The sequence below is a fragment of the Coregonus clupeaformis genome, chromosome 6 (genome assembly GCF_020615455.1).
Source record: "Coregonus clupeaformis isolate EN_2021a chromosome 6, ASM2061545v1, whole genome shotgun sequence".
In the NCBI taxonomy this organism is placed as follows: Eukaryota; Metazoa; Chordata; class Actinopteri; order Salmoniformes; family Salmonidae; genus Coregonus; species Coregonus clupeaformis.
In genome coordinates this window covers 4,791,995-4,813,219 of record NC_059197.1, presented here as the reverse complement: position 1 = coordinate 4,813,219, position 21,225 = coordinate 4,791,995, and the positions used below count along the sequence as shown (strand labels likewise).

Below are 21,225 nucleotides of genomic sequence, written 5' to 3'. Positions count from 1 at the left end.
CAGACTTGGTAGACCTTTATTGGGTAATGTTCCCCATTTATTTGAATAGATTGTGATGGGAAGTGTAGGCCCCTATGTGTCTGTGAGCCTGTAGATGAAAGAAAGACAGCTTGGTCTCATAGACTAGACATAACATATTAAACGTAATTCCGGGACACTCAAAATAGTATGATATGTTACATATTGTACGTTTTGCAGATTCGTAACATATTATACATTTCGCAAATTCATAACATATAAAATATGAACTGTAATTTGTAACATGTCATATGAAATGGATGATGGACATCCATCAATTAATACATACCATACGAAACGTAACATATCATACTTAATGGAGCGTATCTGATTTGCATACAGAATAATACGAAATGCTCTGAGATCAGGTTGCAGCAGAGGGTAGGTACTGTGGTACTGTTACAGGAGAAATAGGTCTTTGTGGAGGAATGAATGCACATGTGTGTCTTGGCACACTCTGCCTGTGTGGGCTGGCAGTGGAAGCACTCCATCTGCTCCCAGATTGTGAGGGAGGAATTCAGCCTGTGCTCCTTTAAACCAGCAGCACAGCAGTATTGTTGGACATGAACACAGTGCCATGGCTGCTGCTTGATATTTTCGAGGTGGTGCTACTTTGAGCTTGGTCCCAAGTGCTAGAGTTCTCAAGGTACTGGGACATAGTTCTCCGCAATCTCCAGGATGTACAGGTTACAGAGCTCCGAATGGTCCTCACTCTGCCGTGTCTCCATGACAACTATCCTGCAGAGGGTTATTAATGGGTCAATCAAAACTATATTTACTTGATTGTGTGTGTGTCAGTGTGTATCCCATGAAAGTATACAGGCACACATACCGGTCTGATCCCACTAGACGGAAGGTCTTCTTGGAGTCTGTGATCTCCTGCAGTACTTCTGGGCCCTCTCCTCTCCTCTGCCAGCCATGACGCCACACAGCCAGCAGACTGTTCTCAAAATACACTGAACCAGACAGACAGACAGACAGATAGACAGAGGGAGAGAATGTGCATTAGGCCACACCCCTCAAACCTCACAATGATTTTATTATGATGACCATGCTCCTCTACTCCTCCCCTTCTTACCTACAGCTTCCACATCAAAAGTGAAAGTTGTCTCAGCTTGAAGCATCCTGTGGCTCCTCTGCTCCCCCTCCAGGCCCACTATGTGTACTGAATCTATTCAGAGGGGAGAGAGGCACACACACACACACACATTAGGCCTTCCTACACATTTCATTTCCCTCTTATAGACTGATAAAGACACCGTCATTCAGGGGTTAAAACAGACTTGGTATGTAACCAGCCTACTCTTCCTGAGGATGGTGATGATAATAACATGACTTACTCTCAATGAGCACCAGCAGAGTGTTACAGTCCAGCTGGTTCACCTGCACTGTGTCAGGACACCGGCTCTCTGGAACACAAACACACAGTTACAACACAACTGTCAGATTGGTCCAAACTAAGAAGCTTACGTTGAATTCCATTGAACTGTATGTTCATAGAAATAAGCATGCTCTGTGATGTGTTAAGTTCATAGTACCTAAGCCAGTGTTGGTGAACCAAGAGGTGTTGGAGTTGAGGTTCATGTTGTCCAGTTTAATGGGCTGCTCAGGACTGGGACCCCTGTGTACCCCAATACACACTAGAGGGTACTCCTGCTGCGGTGCCACCACCATCTCAAACACACGCAGGGGACTGGGCAGGGGGAAGTCAAAGGACTGCAGGGGACAAACACACACAGTCAGGGAAATAGTCAGGGACTGTCAGCTGTGACTGTATACGTGACTACAGGGTTGTGTCTAGTATGGACAAAACTATTTGAAACGGCGTGAAACAAGGAAGAAATATATGAACTTATCCAATAAGATCTTTTGCAAACTGTTTTGCTATGATGTGCCCTACTGAATAGGACCCAGGAAGACAGTGGGCAGCAGGATGATGAGAAGGATTGTTGTGGGATCCTGTGTGTACTCACCTTGATGAGCATGAACTTATGCATGGGCTCGTACCACTGCAGGAGCACCACACTGGCCTCCAGGGCACAGCACAGGAACACACAGCCCTGCTGCACGTTACTGGCTGCAGGGATTAAGGGGGGGACAGGAGAGGACCTCAGCATTCTAGTATAACAGTCATTTAGCAGACACATTGATCTAACTCAACTTTGACTTCAAACCCACTCGTGTTACAAGCACAATACCACAACTGAAGTTCAGTGACTGAACTGCCTGAATCATTTTTTTATCAAGCTAAACAGGACTTCTCAACTTCTCTTTTCTCACCCACTGAGCAGGTCTTGCAGCCTTTGGTGTCCGGTATCTTACATGAGACCGCAAACTTCCTGGAAATAAGAAAGAAAATCTATGTTGATACGTCATAGTAACTACAGGGGGAGACAATGTTATCATCAACAACAAACACCAGGGTTGTATTCACTAGGAACGAAGCGGAAGGAAACAGGCCGAAACGGGGAGGGACTACTACTGAACTTAATAAGACATTTGTATTTAATTTGTATTTATTTCACCTTTATTTAACCAGGTAAGCCAGTTGAGAACAAGTTCTCATTTACAACTGCGACCTGGCCAAGATAAAGCAAAGCAGTGCGATAAAAACAACAACAACACAGAGTTACATATGGAATAAACAAAAACAAAACGTACAGTCAATAACACAATAGAAAATCTATATACAGTGTGTGCAAACGTAGTAAGTTATGGAGGTAAGGCAATAAATAGGCCATAGTGCAAAATAATTACAATTTAGTATTAACACTGGAGTGATAGATGTGCAGAAGAATATGTGTAAATAGAGATACTGGGGTGCAAATGAGCAAAATAAATAACAATGTAAATAACAATATGGGGATGAGGTAGTTGGGTGGGCTAATTACAGATGGGCTGTGTACAGGTGCAGTGATCGGTAAGCTGCTCTGACAAGTGATGCTTAAAGTTAGTGAGGGAGATAAGTGTCTCCAGCTTCAGAGATTTTTGTAGTTCGTTCCAGTCATTTGCAGCAGAGAACTGGAAGGAATGGCGGCCAAAGGAAGTGTTGACTTTGGGGATGACCAGTGAGATATACCTGCTGGAATGCATACTACGGGTGGGTGTTGCTATGGTGACCAATGATCTAAGATAAGGCGGGGATTTGCCTAGAAGTGATTTATAGATGACCTGGAGCCAGTGGGTTTGGCGACGAATATGTAGTGTGGGCCAGCCAACGAGAGCGTACAGGTCACAATGGTGGGTAGTATATGGGGCTTTGGTGACAAAACGGATGGCACTGTGATAGACTACATCCAATTTGCTGAGTAGAGTGTTGGAAGCTATTTTGTAAATGACATCGCCGAAGTCAAGGATCGGTAGGATAGTCAGTTTTACATGGAATAAATAAATAAGAATAAGAAATGCTTGTTTTGCTTTTCTGTTGGGAAATGCTTTGCTACGGTGTTCACTAATTAATAAGACCCAGCACTAGCCTATGGCAATGAATTGTAGGGTTACCTAGGCAATAGTCTGTGGGTTGGCAAGGCCACCATTCGCTGCTCCTTTCGGCCCTGCTCATACAACTCCTTCAGTAAGTGAGAATGGAGCTGGGACGATTTACCTGGGGAGGAAAACACACACAGGCACACGCACACACAGATGATTTCAGTCTATTTATTTGACAGATGTTAGTATTGTAGAATGTCTATGGCTTGCTGAATCTCACCTGATATTGACATGAGGACATTACTAATGGTGTAAACCCAGCTGCACTTTCCTGGATAGAGCTGCAGGAGAGATGCGGGCGAAGAGAACATTTCAAGGGTTTTAGAAGCGGATGAGTGAGGCACATGTAGAGTTAAGTAGAGATTACAAGCAATATGAAAGCAAAATGCAATACTGTAGCTATAACATCTATTTTACTGAATTGTACAGTCATTCTGTAGCATGAGCTTAATCTCTAAGACCATACATTTAGCCTCACTGTAGCTCTGGTCCAGGGCGTTAGGACTTGTTCAACTCGTTATTGACATCACGCAATGGGACCAGACCTAGCCTCACTGCAGACATAGAAAGATATTAGAGCAGATTCTCACCAGCTCCATGGTGGCCTCTGAGCTGTTCAGGTTGAGGGTGTAGATCCCCTCGTCTGCTCCCAGGATCAGGTGGTGGTCTTTGGTTGTCGGATGGTCCCACATCGTTGAACAATTCACGCTCAACGGACAGCCATTGAATACTTTCTTAAAGTACACCTAGACACGAGATGGAGAACAGGACCCATATTCATAAACCGTCTCAGTGTAGGAGTGCTGATCTAGGATAATTTCTGACGTGTCTATATAATCTGATTCATTATGATCAAAAAAACTAAACTGATCCTAGATCAGCACTTCTACTCTGAGACGCTTTATGAATACGGGCCCAGGAGTCACTCTCATTGTTCATAGTGTGTGTATAGTGTTCCAGATAAAGGTGTGAGCAAGTCTCAGTGCATCGATACAGAGTTACAGTAACTGTCGTAAACTGTAGAGCGACATATACTCATGAGATTGGTGGACAAACTTACTGGAGGTTTCTTCAGCACAGGGCTGGCACATTCAACTGGACCCTGAAATAGAAAACAGAGACATACTCTAAACATGCATATTGGAATCAGTTTATCCAAATTTCTGCGAGCCAACAAGTAATGCGTTTTGCTAGTCCTCCTCTCAGAAGGAAAAATGAAATGCTGTTTTAATTCTGGGTCCCATCCATACCTGGGGGGGCTGTCTCCTTCTCCTGTCTTTCTTGGGGGGCAGCTCAGGAGGTTGGAGGTCCGCTGGTCTGTCTGTTATGTGTAATGGGAAGGAAACAGGGTCTACAGGGGACACAATCATGTTGTTACTGTACATTAGAGAGCATGGAGATGTTCTTCAGGGTAAATGTCATAGGTCAAAGGTCCTTCACTGTACATGGTATGCAATTCAGAAGGGACAACAGGGTGATCAAATTAAGATCCTACATCGGTAACTGTAGGTAACAAGTAGGGATAAGAGTGGAGCTGACACTCACCGGAGTTGATGTTTCGCTGGGAGCGTGGACGGGGGACAGGGCGTGTGTGGGTACCACTAGAGGTCCGGCGGAGGGGCAAGGGGGCGTAGAGGGAGTGCAGTGTCCGGCCACGTTCGTCCTCTCCTGTCACAATCTCCTCTGAACTGGTACAAACTTTGGGCTGCGTGGGCATATATGAGGTCAGGCACTGGAAATTAGGCTATGTCAACACCATATTCATAGACACATGGGATATGTAGAGGTAACGAATTGCCATAGTTTAGAAAAATGTAATGTTTGTTTACCTTAGGAGGGAGTGGGGGTGGGGTGTCATCTAGGGGGATTGTTTCGCTGTTCAGGGTAAAACAGAAATTGTTGTTTCAGATTGTTGTTTTCATCCAAATCTTTGGATCTCTTTTCCCATAAAGCTCTGTTATATAGACGGGTTGGCTGACAAAGTCACAAAAATGATGTGCGCATCGATGTGGCCAGAAGGTGGATGTTGTTATGATTTTGAACGGTCATATAGCTAGCAACAATGACAAGAAGCTGCCATGTGGGGAATCGTAGGTGGCTCGTTTCAGCTCAATGTATCTTGTTGTTGATACCTTGTCTTGTTTTGAGTTGTTTTGACTGATGACATGTCTATGCTAATATCCCTTACAAAAAAAGATTGCAGTTTTGAAACTGCAATAAAAGTGCAGTAACTGCAGTCCACTGTGGTATTTTGGAAACAGTAATTGCAGAATAACTGCTGTGTACTGCAGTTATTCTGCAGTTATACTGCACTGTAACTGCAGTTACACTGCAAAAGTACTGCAGTAAAAATAAAGTGTTATTTTGGTCACAGTATTTGTAGCGTACTGCAGTTGTACTGCAGTTATACTGCACTCTGACCGCAATCTTTTTTTGTAAGGGATGGCAAAAATTAGCTAGCTAGCTAACCAACAACTGTAACGATGTATTTAAGAGACATCAAGTGCTCATTTGGAGACTAAAATAGTTGACATGTTGTCAACAGTCTAAGCCAACCCCATCTGTTTTGTCCCATTTGTATTTGTATTTGTATTTATTAGCTGCTGCCAAGGAAGCAGCTACTTTTCCTGGGGTCCAGCAAGATTAAGGCAGTTACAGTGGGGAGAACAAGTATTTGATACACTGCCGATTTTGCAGGTTTTCCTACTTACAAAGCATGTAGAGGTCTGTAATTTTTATCATAGGTACACTTCAACTGTGAGAGACGGAATCTAAAACAAAAATCCAGAAAATCACATTGTATGATTTTTAAGTAATTAATTTGCATTTTATTGCATGACATAAGTATTTGATACATCAGAAAAGCAGAACTTAATATTTGGTACAGAAACCTTTGTTTGCAATTACAGAGATCATACGTTTCCTGTAGGTCTTGACCAGGTTTGCACACACCTGCAGCGGGGATTTTGGCCCACTCCTCCATACAGACCTTCTCCAGATCCTTCAGGTTTCGGGGGCTGTCGCTGGGCAATACGGACTTTCAGCTCCCTCCAAATATTTTCTATTGGGTTCAGGTCTGGAGACTGGCTAGGCCACTCCAGGACCTTGAGATGCTTCTTACGGAGCCACTCCTTAGTTGCCCTGGCTGTGTGTTTCGGGTCGTTGTCATGCTGGAAGACCCAGCCACGACCCATCTTTAATGCTCTTACTGAGGGAAGGAGGTTGTTGGCCAAGATCTCGCAATACATGGCCCCATCCATCCTCCCCTCAATACGGTGCAGTCGTCCTGTCCCCTTTGCAGAAAAGCATCCCCAAAGAATGATGTTTCCACCTCCATGCTTCACGGTTGGGATGGTGTTCTTGGGGTTGTACTCATCCTTCTTCTTCCTCCAAACACGGCGAGTGGAGTTTAGACCAAAAAGCTCTATTTTTGTCTCATCAGACCACATGACCTTCTCCCATTCCTCCTCTGGATCATCCAGATGGTCATTGGCAAACTTCAGACGGGCCTGGACATGCGCTGGCTTGAGCAAGGGGACCTTGTGTGCGCTGCAGGATTTTAATCCATGACGGCGTTGTCAGCTTCCTGCTTCCCCTGTTTGTCTCCTGGCCTCTATAGAGGTCAGCTGTGTTCCCCTTTGCCTTAGTTTTTCCTCATGTGTCCTAATTAGCTTATCTATGTCACCTGTGCCTTGTTTCCCCTTGAGTATTTTAGCTGTGTGTTTTCCCCTTGTTTCTCACTTGGTTATTGCGTCCTGTCTATGTGTCTCCTGCTTTGTCCCACCGTATCAGTCCTAGTAAGTTATTCGAAGTTATCTTTAGTTTGTTTTTCTCCCCTCGGGGAGTTGTTTTGTTTTGCCTCCTGTTTTGGAACATTAAATCTACTTACCTGGAGTATTGCCTTGGGTGGTTCATTTGGGTCCTACAACATCTCCTCTGTGGCTAAGGGGTAGTACCCCCAGCTCTACACATTTGAGACCGGAGTTCTAGCCCGGCTTGTGACAGAATAACCAAGTCAATCATGGACCCAGAAACACTCAGTTCCCAGGACCTGTTGGCGGTGATCATTCGACATGAGGCTTCTTTCCAGCGCCATGAAGCCGTTCTCAGCCGACAAGAGGAGCTGATGGCTAGACATTCTCAACTCCTGGCCGAAATGATGAGTTCCCTTCACCAGCTCTTTGAACGCCTCCTTGGTTCTCCCCCTTCCCCCGGTCACCTCCCAGTGACGACAGGCCTTCTCGGTTGGCGGAGCCCCGACTACCACCTCCCAAGCCCTTTTCTGGGGATCCAAGCTCTTGTCAGGGTTTCCCTCACCCAATGCTCCCTCACCTTCGAGCTCCAACCCTCAAGTTTTCCCACAGACCGTTCCAAGATTGCCTACCTCATTACCCTTCTTTCAGACAAGGCGCTCGCCTGGGCCTCTGCGGTGTGGCAGTCCCAGGAGGCCTGTTGTGACTCCCACGCTGCATTTGTAGAAGAGTTCAAGCGGGTGTTCGATCATCCTGTCAGTGGGCGGGAGGCTTCCAAGCGCCTACTGTCTCTCCGTCAGGGCCCCCAAGCACGGCAGATTTTGCCATTGAGTTCCGAACCATAGCAGCAAGGAGCGGATGGAATGATGAAGCGCTGAGGGTCTGCTTTCAGGGAGGGTTATCTGAGCCCCTTCAAGATGAGTTAGCCACCCGTGAACCAGCTGAAGATCTCGAGTCCCTCATAGCCTTGGCCATCCGCCTGGACAATCGTCTAAGAGAGCGGAGAACGGCTCGCCGTCAGGTGTCTCAGTCCCAAGTTCCTCTGAGCAGCTCTGTTTCTCCTGTTTGGACTCCGTCATTCAGAGCTGCCCCGGCTCCTGAACTGCCCCAGGATTCCCGGAGAGCATGCAGTTAGGCCGTTCCAGGCTTTCTTCCAACGAAAGGGAACGTCGCATGAGGGAGCGTCGGTGCCTCTACTGCGGGGTTGCCGGCCACTTCCGCTCCACTTGCCCCGAGCTGTGAAACGCCTGTCCCCGCCCAGCTACAGGAGGGTTGTGATGGGGAAAATTAGAGCTCCTCCTACTAACGCGGTCCTAGCTATTCCAGCCACTCTGTCCTGGGAGGGCCACCAGCATCGGGTCCAGGCTATGATCGATTCCGGTGCCGCAGGTGATTTTATGGATGTAACCTTGGCTAAGGAACTTAAGGTCCCTACCCAACTACTTCCTCAACCCCAGGCAGTTACAGCCTTAGATGGCAGACCTCTGGAACCAGGAAAAGTTACTGAGGCGACTCAGTCCCTGCGACTTACCATCTCTCAACACCAGCAGGAGGAGACCTTCTATCTCATTGACTCTCCCGAGTATCCTATTATCCTGGGTCACCCTTGGCTATGCAGACATAATCCCCAGATCGACTGGCCTACTGGCACCATTCTTAGCTGGGGTCCCACTTGCCAACTCACCTGCATGCTTCAGAGTTCCTCAGCCCCTAGTACCCAGTTTCAAGAGTCTGTTGACGTCTCCCGAGTCCCCAGTGTTTACCATCGGTTCAAAGCAGTGTTCAGCAAGGCCCGGGCTACTGCCTTACCGCCTCATCGCACTTCATGACTGTGCCATTGATCTACTCCCTGGGTGCTGCCCTCCTAGAGGTCGGATCTTTCCTTGTCCTCCCCGAGCACGCAGCTATGGACACCTACATTAAGGAGTCCGTGGCAGCCGGCCTCATCTATGCCTCTACTTCCCCGGCTGGGGCGGGCTTCTTTTTGTTGAAAAGAAAGACGGGGGTCTGAGGCCTTGTATTGATTACCGGGGACTCAACAAGATCACGGTTCGGAATCGATACCCTCTTCCTCTCATGGCCACTGCTTTTGAGCTGCTTCAAGGGGCTTCCATTTTTACTAAGCTGGATCTCCGCAATGCTTACCATCTCGTGCGGATCCGGCCAGGAGACGAATGGAAGACGGCGTTCAACACGCCCACGGGACACTATGAATATCGGGTGATGCCGTTCGGGCTCACCAATGCCCCCGCAGTATTCCAAGCCCTGATTAATGATGTTCTCCGGGATATGCTTAATCTGTTCGTCTTCGTGTACCTGGACGATATCCTCATCTTCTCGAGGTCACTGAAGGAGCATGAGGGGCATGTTAGCCGGGTCCTCCAGAGGCTCCTTGACAATCACCTCTACGTTAAGCCTGAGAAGTGTGAATTTCATGTTTCTCAGACTCAGTTTCTCGGGTTTATTGTCACTCCCGGGCACCTAGAGATGGATCCCAAGAAGGTCAAGGCGGTCCACGATTGGCCCACACCTGCCACGGTCAAGGAGGTTCAACGGTTCATTGGCTTTTCTAACTTCTATCGGAAGTTCATCAAGAATTTCAGCTCGGTGGTAGCCCCCTTGACGACGCTTACCAAGGGAGGAGGGACCAAGATTCACTGGGGTCCGGAAGCAGCAGGGGCCTTCGAGGATCTCAAGCGCCGCTACACTTCTGCTCCGATTCTGGTGACCCCTGACCCAGAGAGACCTTTCGTGGTGGAGGTGGACGCCTCAGAGGTGGGGGTGGGAGCCGTCCTGTCACAGAGGGGTACGGATGGGAGATTACACCCTTGTGCCTTCATGTCTCGCCGCCTGTCTGAGGCCGAGCGCAACTACCACGTGGGGGGATCTAGAGTTGCTTGCGGTTAAACTGGCCTTGGAAGAGTGGCGCCATTGGCTTGAGGGGGCTCAGCACCCTTTCCAGGTGCCTCACAGACCACAAGAACCTGGAATATCTCCAACAGGCTAAGCGGATGAACCCTCGGCAAGCACGATGGTCCCTTTTCTTTAATCGATTCCAGTTCATCCTGACTTACCGACCTGGCACCAAGAACGTCAAGCCGGATGCTCTGTCTCGAGTCTATTCTCCCGAGGTACAAGAGAAGCCCTTGGCATCGATTATTCCGAGGTCTAGGATCGTCGCACCTCTTCAGTGGGAACTAGAAAGAGGGGTACGAGAAGCTCTTGCCCATGAGCCCGATCCAGGCGGTGGTCCTGCCGGTCGCCTGTACGTTCCTCTCTCGGTTCGGGCCCGCGTCTTGCAGTGGGGTCATGAGTCGCCCTTGACATGCCATCCTGGCAGTGCTCGCACACTGGAGTTCCTCCGACGGCGGTTTTGGTGGCCGTCCATCAAGAAGGACGTGCAGGTCTATGTTGAGGCCTGCCCTGTGTGCAACCAGGGAAAGTCGACACGCCAGCGACCCCCAGGGACTGCTCCATCCCTTACCTGTTCCTCGAAGGCCATGGTCACACCTTTCTCTGGACTTTGTTACGGGACTTCCCCTCTATCCCAGGGCAACACCGTCATCCTTGTGGTGGTAGACCGTTTCTCTAAGGCTGCCCGGTTTATTCCCCTGCCCAAGCTGCCCTCGGCTAAGGAGACTGCGGAGCTCCTCATGAACCATGTCTTCCGGATATTTGGCATTCCCCTGGACGTGGTCTCTGACCGAGGTCCCCAATTCTCGTCCCGGTTTTGGGGGGCCTTCTGCAGGCTTATTGGGGCCACAGCCAGCCTATCGTCAGGATTCCATCCAGAGTCTAATGGCCAAACGGAACGGATTAATCAGGATCTGGAGACCACCCTGCGGTGTATGGCGGCCAGTAATCCCACGTCTTGGGCCACCTATATCATTTGGGCTGAATATGCCCACAACACCCTCCAGTCCTCAGCCACCGGATTGTCCCCCTTCGAATGCCAGTTCGGTTACAACCCTCCTTTGTTTCCAGAGGAAGAGGCGCAAGTTGGTGTTCCCTCGGCCCAGCGCTTTGTCCAACGCTGTAGGCGGACCTGGAAGAAGGCCAGGTGTACCCTCCTTCGGACCTCCCAGAGATACCAAAGTCAGGCTATCGCCACCGCCGGACGGCCCCTAGTTTCCGAGCTGGTCAGAGAGTTTGGTTGGCCACTAAGAACTTGCCCCTCCGGGTCGAATCCAAGAAGCTTTCCCAGAGATACATCGGCCCTTTCCGCATTTCTAGAAAGGTTAACCCTGTGTCGTATCGTTTAGTTCTGCCTCGCTCCCTTAGAGTTAACCCCCACTTTCCATGTTTCACTCCTTAAACCTGTCTTGTCTTCTCCTTTGCCCCCCCCACAGACCCCCGCCACCTCCCAGGATCATAGACGGCCAGCCAGCCTACACAGTCCGCCGGATACTGGACTCCCGGAGGGTCCAGAACTCTCTGCAGTATCTGGTGGACTGGGAGGGCTGCGGGCCAGAGGAGCGCTCCTGGGTTCCGGCCAGGGACATCCTGGACCCAGGTTGATCCGAGATTTTCGCACCCTGGGGCCAGGGTGTTCTGGAAGGAACGTCAGGAGTCGTTCCTAGAGGAGGGGGTCCTGTCAGCTTCCTGCTTCCCCTGTTTGTCTCCTGGCCTCTAGAGGTCAGCTGTGTTCCCCTTTGCCTTAGTTTTTCCTCATGTGTCCTAATTAGCTTATCTATGTCACCTGTGCCTTGTTTCCCCTTGAGTATTTTAGCTGTGTGTTTTTTCCCCCTTGTTTCTCACTTGGTTATTGCGTCTGTCTATGTGTCTCCTGCTTTGTCCCACCGTATCAGTCCTAGTAAGTTATTCAAGTTATCTTTAGTTTGTTTTTCTCCCTCGGGGAGTTGTTTTGTTTTGCCTCCTGTTTTGGAACATTAAATCTACTTACCTGGAGTATTGCCTTGGGTGGTTCATTTGGGTCCTACAACATCTCCTCTGTGGCTAAGGGGTAGTACCCCCAGCTCTACACATTTGAGACCGGAGTTCTAGCCCGGCTTGTGACAGGCGTAGTGTGTTACTAATGGTTTTCTTTGAGACTGTGGTCCCATCTCTCTTCAGGTCATTGACCAGGTCCTCCCCTGTAGTTCTGGGCTGATCCCTCATCTTCCTCATGATCATTGATGCCCCACGAGGTGAGATCTTGCATAGAGCCCCAGACCGAGGGTGATTGACCGTCATCTTGAACTTCTTCCATTTTCTAATAATTGCGCCAACAGTTGTTGCCTTCTCACCAAGCTGCTTGCCTATTGTCCTGTAGCCCATCCCAGCCTTGTGCAGGTCTACAATTTTACACAGCTCTCTGTTCTTGGCCATTGTGGAGAGGTTGGAGTCTGTTTGATTGAGTGTGTGGACAGGTGTCTTTTATACAGGTAACGAGTTCAAACAGGTGCAGTTAATACAGGTAATGAGTGGAGAACAGGAGGGCTTCTTAAAGAAAAACTAACAGGTCTGTGAGAGCCGGAATTCTTACTGGTTGGTAGGTGATCAAATACTTATGTCATGCAATAAAATGCAAATTAATTACTTAAAAATCATACAATGTGATTTTCTGGATTTTTGTTTTAGATTCCGTCTCTCACAGTTGAAGTGTACCTATGATAAAAATTACAGACCTCTACATGCTTTGTAAGTAGGAAAACCTGCAAAATCGGCAGTGTATCAAATACTTGTTCTCCCCACAGTATGTGCTTGTGTAATCATGTCTTTGTCTTTGCAGCTGTTTGACCCAGTGGGTGAATAAACTTGGTTTGAGCTTTTTACTAGTTGTCCGGGAGTTTTTACTCCCTTTCTTCAGAACCTAACAGTTGGCGTTGTCGGCAGGATTCACCACGATTTACAGTCGAACTAGAGAGTCCGAATCAGAGAAACAGGAGCTGGCAGCAAACACAACGTAGGCACAGTTCCTACACCTGTTACCACTCATTCGGACATCTTGGGGAGATGAGGATCGTAGGCTGAACAATTATAGGATACAGACCTAGAAAGCCTGAGTTTATTCAGTAGGCCCATTGTCTGGTCGTAAATATTTGGTGTAGGGTAGGTTCCGTAAGGATAGGTCCCGAGTGGGAGTGTTCCTCTGCGAGATCCGTAAGTGGCCAAAAGTCCCAGCCGCGGTGGCCGTGAGGCGTAGAGTGTGTGTGTGTATGGATAAATTGTCATGTTGTGTACTAGTATGATAGGTTGTAGAGAAGTAGTCAATGAAGAAGGACAAAGGCAGCCAGTGCATTCGGTGGAGAATAGGAGATATCCGAGGATATCTGTGCTTAAAGATGAAACATGGTCAGTGGATGGTGATAGAAGTCTATAAGTTCTGGAGGAGCAAAGCAGATAGTTGAACGTTGTTTGAACATGATTCATGTGTGTTAGCAGTAGCAATAAGGAGAGAGGTTGGTTTATGCCCTTTTGGGGCGGAGAACCGTGACTCTCTTATAACCAAAAAGAGCTTCTGGATATCAGGACAGCGATTACTCACCTCGTACGAGGCGGCCGCGAAGGATATCATACAGACACCCGACAAGGCCCAAATCCCCGTCATTCGCGTGAGGAAGAGACGGAGATATCGTGGACGTAGATCGGGGTGCCTTGTAAGGATCCGACGGGGAGCGAGTAAACTGCCTCTTCCATCAATCCTATTAGCCAATCTTCAATCATTGGATAACAAATTGGATGACCTAAGATTACGGTTATCCTACCAACGGGACATTAAAAACTGTAATATCCTATGTTTCACCGAGTCGTGGCTGAACGACGACAATGATAACATACGCTACATCGGCAGGATAGAACGGCTGACTCCAGTAAGACAAGGGGTGGCGGTCTGTGTATATTTGTAAACAACAGCTGGTGCACAAAATCAAATACTAAGGAAGTCTCGAGGTTTTGTTCGCCTGAGGTAGAGTATCTTATGATAAGCTGTAGACCACACTATTTACCAAGAGAGTTTTCATCTATATTTTTCATAGCTGTCTATTTACCACCACAAACCAATGCTGGCATTAAGATTGCACTGAATGAGTTGTACAAGGCCATAAATCAACAGGAAAACGCTCATCCAGATGCAGCGCTCCTAGTGGCCGGGGACTTTAATGCAGGGAAACTTAAATCCGTTCTACCTAATTTCTACCAGCATGTTAAATGTGCAACCAGAGGAAAAAAAACTCTAGACCACCTTTACTCCACACACAGAGACGCATACAAAGCTCTCCCTCGCCCTCCATTTGGCAAATCTGACCATAACTCTATCCTCCTGATTCCTGCTTATAAGCAAAAACTAAAGCAGGAAGCACCAGTGACTCGGTTAATAAAAAAGTGGTCAGATGACGCAGATGCTAAGCTACAGGACTGTTTTGCTAGCACAGACTGGAACATGTTCCGGGATTCTTCAGACAGCATTGAGGAGTACACCACATCAGTCACTGGCTTCATCAATAAGTGCATCGATGATGTCGTCCCCACATTGACCGTACGTACATACCCCAACCAGAAGCCATGGATTACAGGAAACATCCTCACTGAGCTAAAGGGTAGAGCTGCCGCTTTCAAGGAACGGGACTCTAACCCGGACGCTTATAAGAAATCCCGCTATGCCCTCCGACGAACCATCAAACAGGCAAAGAGTCAATACAGGGCTAAGATTGAATCGTACTACACTGGCTCTGACGCTTGTCGGATGTGGCAGGGCTTGAAAACTATTACAGACTACAAAGGGAAGCACAGCCGCGAGCTGCCCAGTGACACAAGCCTACCAGACGAGCTAAACCACTTCTATGCTCGCTTCGAGGCAAGCAACACTGAAGCATGCATGAGAGCACCAGCTGTTACGGATGACTATGTGATCACGCTCTCCGTAGCCGATGTGAGTAAGACTTTTAAGCAGGTCAACATTCACAAGGCCGCAGGGCCAGACCGATTACCAGGACGTGTACTCCGAGCACGTGCTGACCAACTGGCAAGTGTCTTCACTGACATTTTCAACATGTCCCTGACTGAGTCTGTAATACCAACATGTTTCAAGCAGACCACCATAGTCCCCGTGCCCAAGGACTCTAAGATAACCTGCCTAAATGACTACCGACCCGTAGCACTGACGTCTGTAGCCATGAAGTGCTTTGAAAGGCTGGTCATGGCTCACATCAACAGCATTATCCCAGAAACCCTAGACCCACTCCAATTTGCATACCGCCCCAACAGATCCACAGATGATGCAATCTCTATTGCACTCCACACTGCCCTTTCCCACCTGGACAAGAGGAACACCTACGTGAGAATGCTATTCATTGACTACAGCTCAGCATTCAACACCATAGTGCCCTCTAAGCTCATCACTAAGCTAAGGATCCTGGGACTAAACACCTCCCTCTGCAACTGGATCCTGGACTTCCTGACGGGCCGCCCCCAGGTGGTAAGGGTAGGTAACAACACATCTGCCACACTGATCCTCAACACGGGGGCCCCCTCAGGGTGCGTGCTCAGTCCCCTCCTGTACTCTCTGTTCACCCATGACTGCATGGCCAGGCACGACTCCAACACCATCATTAAGTTTGCCGACGACACAACAGTGGTAGGCCTGATCACCGACAACGATGAGACAGCCTATAGGGAGGAGGTCAGAGACCTGGCCGTGTGGTGCCAGGACAACAACCTCTCCCTCAACGTGACCAAGACAAAGGAGATGATTGTGGACTACAGGAAAAAAAAAGAGGACTGAGCACGCCCCCATTCTCATCGACGGGGCTGTAGTGGAACAGGTTGAGAGCTTCAAGTTCCTTGGTGTCCACATCACCAACGAACTATCATGGTCCAAACACACCAAGACAGTCGTGAAGAGGGCACGACAAAGCCTATTCCCCTCAGGAGACTGAAAAAAATTTGGCATGGGTCCTCAGATCCTCAAAAAATTCTACAGCTGCACCATCGAGAGCATCCTGACTGGTTGCATCACCGCCTGGTATGGCAACTGCTTGGCCTCCGACCGCAAGGCACTACAGAGGGTAGTGCATACGGCCCAGTACATCACTGGGGCCAAGCTTCCTGCCATCCAGGACCTCTATACCAGGCGGTGTCAGAGGAAGGCCTTCAATATTGTCAAAGACTCCAGCCACCCTAGTCATAGACTGTTCTCCCTGCTACCGCACGGCAAGCGGTACCGGAGTGCCAAGTCTAGGTCCAAAAGACTTCTCAACAGCTTCTACCCCCAAGCCATAAGACTCCTGAACAGCTAATCATGGCTACCCGGACTATTTGCACTGCCCCCACCCCCATCCTTTTTACGCTGCTGCTACTCTGTTAATTATTTATGCATAGTCACTTTAACTCTACCCACATGTACATATTACTTCAACTATCTCAACTAGCCGGTGCCCCCGCACATTGACTCTGCACCGGTACCCCCCTGTATATATAGCCTCCCTACTGTTATTTTATTTTACTTCTGCTCTTTTTTTCTCAACACTTTTTTTGTTGTTTTAATTTTACTTTTTTTGTTAAAAATAAATGCACTGTTGGTTAAGGGCTGTAAGTAAGCATTTCACTGTAATGTCTGCACCTGTTGTATTCGGCGCATGTGACCAATAACATTTGATTTGATTTGATTTGATTATGTGGAAATAGGAAGACAACCGTGAATAATTTTGGTTATGTGTGTTATGTGAAGCGTGACACTGGTATAAGACAGCTGTTTGACCCAGTGGGTGAATAAACTTGATTTGAACTTTTTACTAGTTGTTCGTGAGTTTTTACTCCGTTTGTTCAGAACCTAACAATGGTAAAGACAATGATGTTGAGAGTAGTCCATCGACTCAAGAAATACAGTACGCTCTTAGAAAAAAAAGGTTATTCGTCATAGGAAAACCCTTTGAAGAACCCTTTTTGGTTCCACCTAGAACCCTTTACAGAAAGGGTTATCCTATAGGGACAGCCGAAGAACCCTTTTGGAACCCTTCTTTCTAAGTGTGTACATCCAAACCTGTATTCACAAAGTGTCTCAGAGTGCTAATCTAGGATCAGTTTTATCATAATGGATAAGAGAGGGGGTGCTGATCAATCAGCACCACTACTCTGGGACTATGAATATGGGCCCAGAAATACAGATCAGAGTGAATGGGTGAAGTATGTCTCAGTAGGATTGCTTACCTTCTGGTGCAGATGGTGGGACTGTGGAAAGAAGATAGAGAGAAGAGAGAGAGAGGGTTGTCAAAACTCAGACAAATGTACAACTGAAGACATTTCAATAAATTGATGAATTAATAATCAACTGTGAATCATGATTACATGTCCACGTCATCATAGTCATCATCTGAGTCCATGCATTGGTCTCTATGGGAAAGAGAGAAAGGGAAAGAGATCAACACAGTGCCAGATAAGATCGGTAGTCAACAGTGGCCTTCTCATGGCTCATTGGATCATTTGTCCTGTAAGTGGAAGACTTGGCGATGATGGAGCCATCAGTCAGTGTGTTATTGGCATTCTAAGCAGTAATCCGCATACCTGATTAGGCTCTTGTCGCTGCCAGTGGATCCCAGTGTGCGACACTGTACTGTAGGTCGTACCTGAAGTACAGAAAGACAATGACAGAAGATTCTGATCAATAAGATACACAGGCCTACATCTGTATACACACTAGAAAGCACAGTGGTACGCAGGCATGGATACCACCACAGGTACACACATGGACACACTCATACACACACACACTTACCGTTGCTTCTGGTGAGGCTGTCTTTACTGGCCTCCTGGTGTAGAGCTGCTCCACTGATAACACACACACACACACAGACACACAGACACACACACAGACACACACCAATCCAATGATTAGTTACACATGTACAGTGCATTGCGAAAGTATTCAGACCCCTTTACTTTTTCCACATTTTATTACGTTACAGCCTTATTCTAAAATGGATTAAATGTTTTTTTTTCTCCACATCGATCTACACACAATACCCCATAATGACAAAGCAAAAACAGGTTTTTAGAAATGTTTGCTAATAAATTATTTTATTTTTTAACGGAAATATCACATTTACATAAGTATTCAGACCCTTTACTCAATACTTTATTGAAGCACATTTGGCAGCGATTATAGCCTTGTGTCTTCTTGGGTATGACGCTACAAGCTTGGCACACCTGTATTTGGGGAGTATCTCCCATTCTTCTCTGCAGATCCTCTCAAGCTCTGTCAGGTTCGATGGGGAGCGTCGCTGCACAGCTATTTCCAGGTCTCTCCAGAGGTGTTCGATCGGGTTCAAGACTGGGCTCTGGCTGGGCCACTCAAGGACATTCAGAGACTTGTCCCAAAGCCACTCCTGTGTCATTGTCCTGTTGGAAGGTGAACCTTTGCCCCAGTCTGAGGTCCTGAGCGCTCTGGAGCAGGTTTTCATCAAGGATCTCTCTGTACTTTGCGCCATTCATCTTTCCCTTGATCCTGACTAGTCTCCCTGCTGCTGAAAAACATCCCCACAGCATGATGCTGCCACCACCATGCTTCACCGTAGGGATGGTGCCAGGTTACCTCCAGACATGACGCTTGGCATTCAGGCCAAAGAGTTCAATCTTAGTTTCATCAGACCAGAGCATCTTGTTTCTCATGGCCTGAGAGTCCTTTAGGTGTCTTTTGGCAAACTCCAAGCAGTCCGTCATGTGCCTTTTACTGAGTAGTGGCTTCCGTCTGGTTGGTGGAGTACTGCAGAGATGGTTGTCCTTCTGGAAGGTTCTCCCATCTCTACATAGGAACTCTGGAGCTCTGTCAGAGTGACCATCGGGTTCTTGGTCACCTCCCTGACCAAGACCCTTCTCACCCGATTGCTCAGTTTGGCCAGGCGGCCAGCTCTAGGAAGAGTCTTGGTGGTTCTAAACTTTTTCCCTTTAAGAATAATGGAGGCCACTATGTCCTTGGGGACCTTCAATGCTGCAGACATTTTTTGGTACCCTTCCCTAGATCTGTGCCTCGACACAATCCTGTCTCGGAGCTATATGGACAATTCCTTCAACCTCATGGCTTGGCTTTTGCTCTGACATGCACTGTCAACTGTGGGACCTTATATAGACAGGCGTGTGCCTTTCCAAATCATGTCCAATCAATTGAATTTACCACAAGTGGACTCCAATCAAGTTGTAGAAACATCTCAAGGATGATCAATGGAAACAGAATGCACCTGAGCTCAATTTCGAGTCTCACAGCAAAGGGTCTGAATACTTATGTAAACAAGGTATTTCTGTTCTTTATTTTTAATAAATTAGCAAACATTTCTAAAAACCTGTTTTCATCATTATGGGGTATTGTGTGTAGATTGTAGAGGATTTTTATTTATTTAATTAATTTAAGAATAAGGCTGTAACGTAACAAAATGTGGAAAAAGCAAAGGAGTCTGAATACTTTCCGAATGCACTGTATATACAACCGATAACATTTCCTGGACAGGTTCACAAATGAAATAAAATATATATATTTCTCACAGCTGATGTCGGAGTTGGTTCTCTCTGCCTGGTTGTGTCTGTTAATGGAGTGAATCCTTCTCAAGGAGCCTGGTACCACAACCTTTAGGATATATCATCATATAGCCATGAGTATTGCATTCTTACATTTTACATATCTTTTACATTGTGTGATCATGTGTATTGATCTGTATCATTCATGTGTATTGTGTATACAAGGTCTGTTACTATATTACATTACGGTGTGTGTGTTTGTGTGTGTGTGTGTGTGTTTGATTGTGGAGGGTATGTGTGTGATGCTCTGACCTCCACGTCCTCCTCCTCAGACGGCAGGCAGGGCTTCAGTTTCTCAGGGTGATGCAGCTTCTCCAGCAGATCCAAGATCAGATCCTGTCTCAGACACGGCTGGGTCAGAAACAGGTGCTGCAGGACAGAGAGAGAGAGAGCGAGAGAGGGGGGGAATCAGGGAGAGAAAAAGGAGTACAGTGATTACAAGAGATGAATAGACAAACTCAAGTTTCAACTTTATTTCTCCCAGACTGGACAAGAAGGCAATTGGAGCATAAAAACAACATTGAACATATAAAATCCACAAGGATCACATTGACACACAGTTGTAGTAAATACAATGGGCTAGTACATGAAGTCATAGGACTGACAGCCATTAATAGACACATACACTGAGTGTACATAGGCTGACTAGGTAAATCCAGGTGAAAGCTATTATCCCTTATTGACGTCACTTGTTAAATCCACTTCAATCAGTGTAGATGAAGGGGAGGAGTGTCACGACTCCTCCCGTTGCTCCCCTCCGGCGCTCTGATTCGCCGGTCCACTGAGCCACCGGTCTGAGCGCACCACCTCGGCAACACAGGAATGGAAACCCAACGCACCCTAATCACCTCCAGCGCACCTGCACCTCATCATCTCATCACCACCACTATATAGCCCTGGACTGTTCAGTCATTGTTGTGTGTAACTGTTAGCGTCGTGTCGTTTACGCGTTCTTTGTTATTCTCTTTCTCATTGTTAAGTAAACCTTTATCCTTGTTTATTCCTGCGTCTGCGTCCTGCCTCTTCGTATCCTCAGTACTCGTCACAGAATTACACACCTCTCACAAAAATGGATGCAACAGGTAATCTTCCTGGAGTTTCCCAGTGCCTCGACCAGCACCAGCAGCAGCTTGCCCAGTTGAACGCCGCCATGCAGAAAGTGCTCCAAACTCTGCATAATCTGCCCAGCGCTCCGGTTCCACCTCAGGGAGCGGCGAGTGCACCCAGTCCACCTGTTCCCGTGCTATCACCAACTTCTGAGGTACCCCTCGCCCTACCGGAGCGCTATGACGGTAACGCTACTAAATGTAGCGGCTTCCTGCTACAGGTTTCACTTTTTCTGGCGCGTCAGCCTGGGGCATATCCATCTGACCAAGCCCGGATAGCGCTGGTGATTTCGCTACTTAAAGGAAAGGCGCTGGATTGGGCCACGCAGTCTGGGAAGGAGGAGAGGCCGTGGCGC

The 21,225-nt window shown here is 47.5% G+C and overlaps 1 protein-coding gene across 1 annotated transcript in view; it reads right to left on the bottom strand.

The window, feature by feature from the left end:
- Positions 1-259: 259 nt before the first annotated feature.
- LOC121567525 (mitogen-activated protein kinase kinase kinase kinase 5) overlaps positions 260-21,225 on the bottom strand; it is a 38,425-nt gene continuing 17,459 nt past the window's right edge. The window contains exons 12-31 of the mRNA XM_041877643.2: positions 20,016-20,132; positions 19,731-19,812; positions 17,971-18,023; positions 17,760-17,821; positions 17,544-17,588; positions 17,406-17,426; positions 5,337-5,382; positions 5,053-5,212; positions 4,758-4,858; positions 4,568-4,609; positions 4,098-4,253; positions 3,728-3,788; positions 3,520-3,622; positions 2,299-2,357; positions 1,992-2,095; positions 1,557-1,734; positions 1,359-1,427; positions 1,097-1,189; positions 851-974; positions 260-756 (exon numbers count right to left, since the gene is read on the bottom strand). Of these exons, the coding sequence (XP_041733577.1) occupies positions 660-756; positions 851-974; positions 1,097-1,189; positions 1,359-1,427; positions 1,557-1,734; positions 1,992-2,095; positions 2,299-2,357; positions 3,520-3,622; positions 3,728-3,788; positions 4,098-4,253; positions 4,568-4,609; positions 4,758-4,858; positions 5,053-5,212; positions 5,337-5,382; positions 17,406-17,426; positions 17,544-17,588; positions 17,760-17,821; positions 17,971-18,023; positions 19,731-19,812; positions 20,016-20,132 (1,773 nt within the window). The 3' untranslated portion in view covers positions 260-659. The remainder of the gene's footprint in view (positions 757-850; positions 975-1,096; positions 1,190-1,358; positions 1,428-1,556; positions 1,735-1,991; positions 2,096-2,298; positions 2,358-3,519; positions 3,623-3,727; positions 3,789-4,097; positions 4,254-4,567; positions 4,610-4,757; positions 4,859-5,052; positions 5,213-5,336; positions 5,383-17,405; positions 17,427-17,543; positions 17,589-17,759; positions 17,822-17,970; positions 18,024-19,730; positions 19,813-20,015; positions 20,133-21,225) is intronic.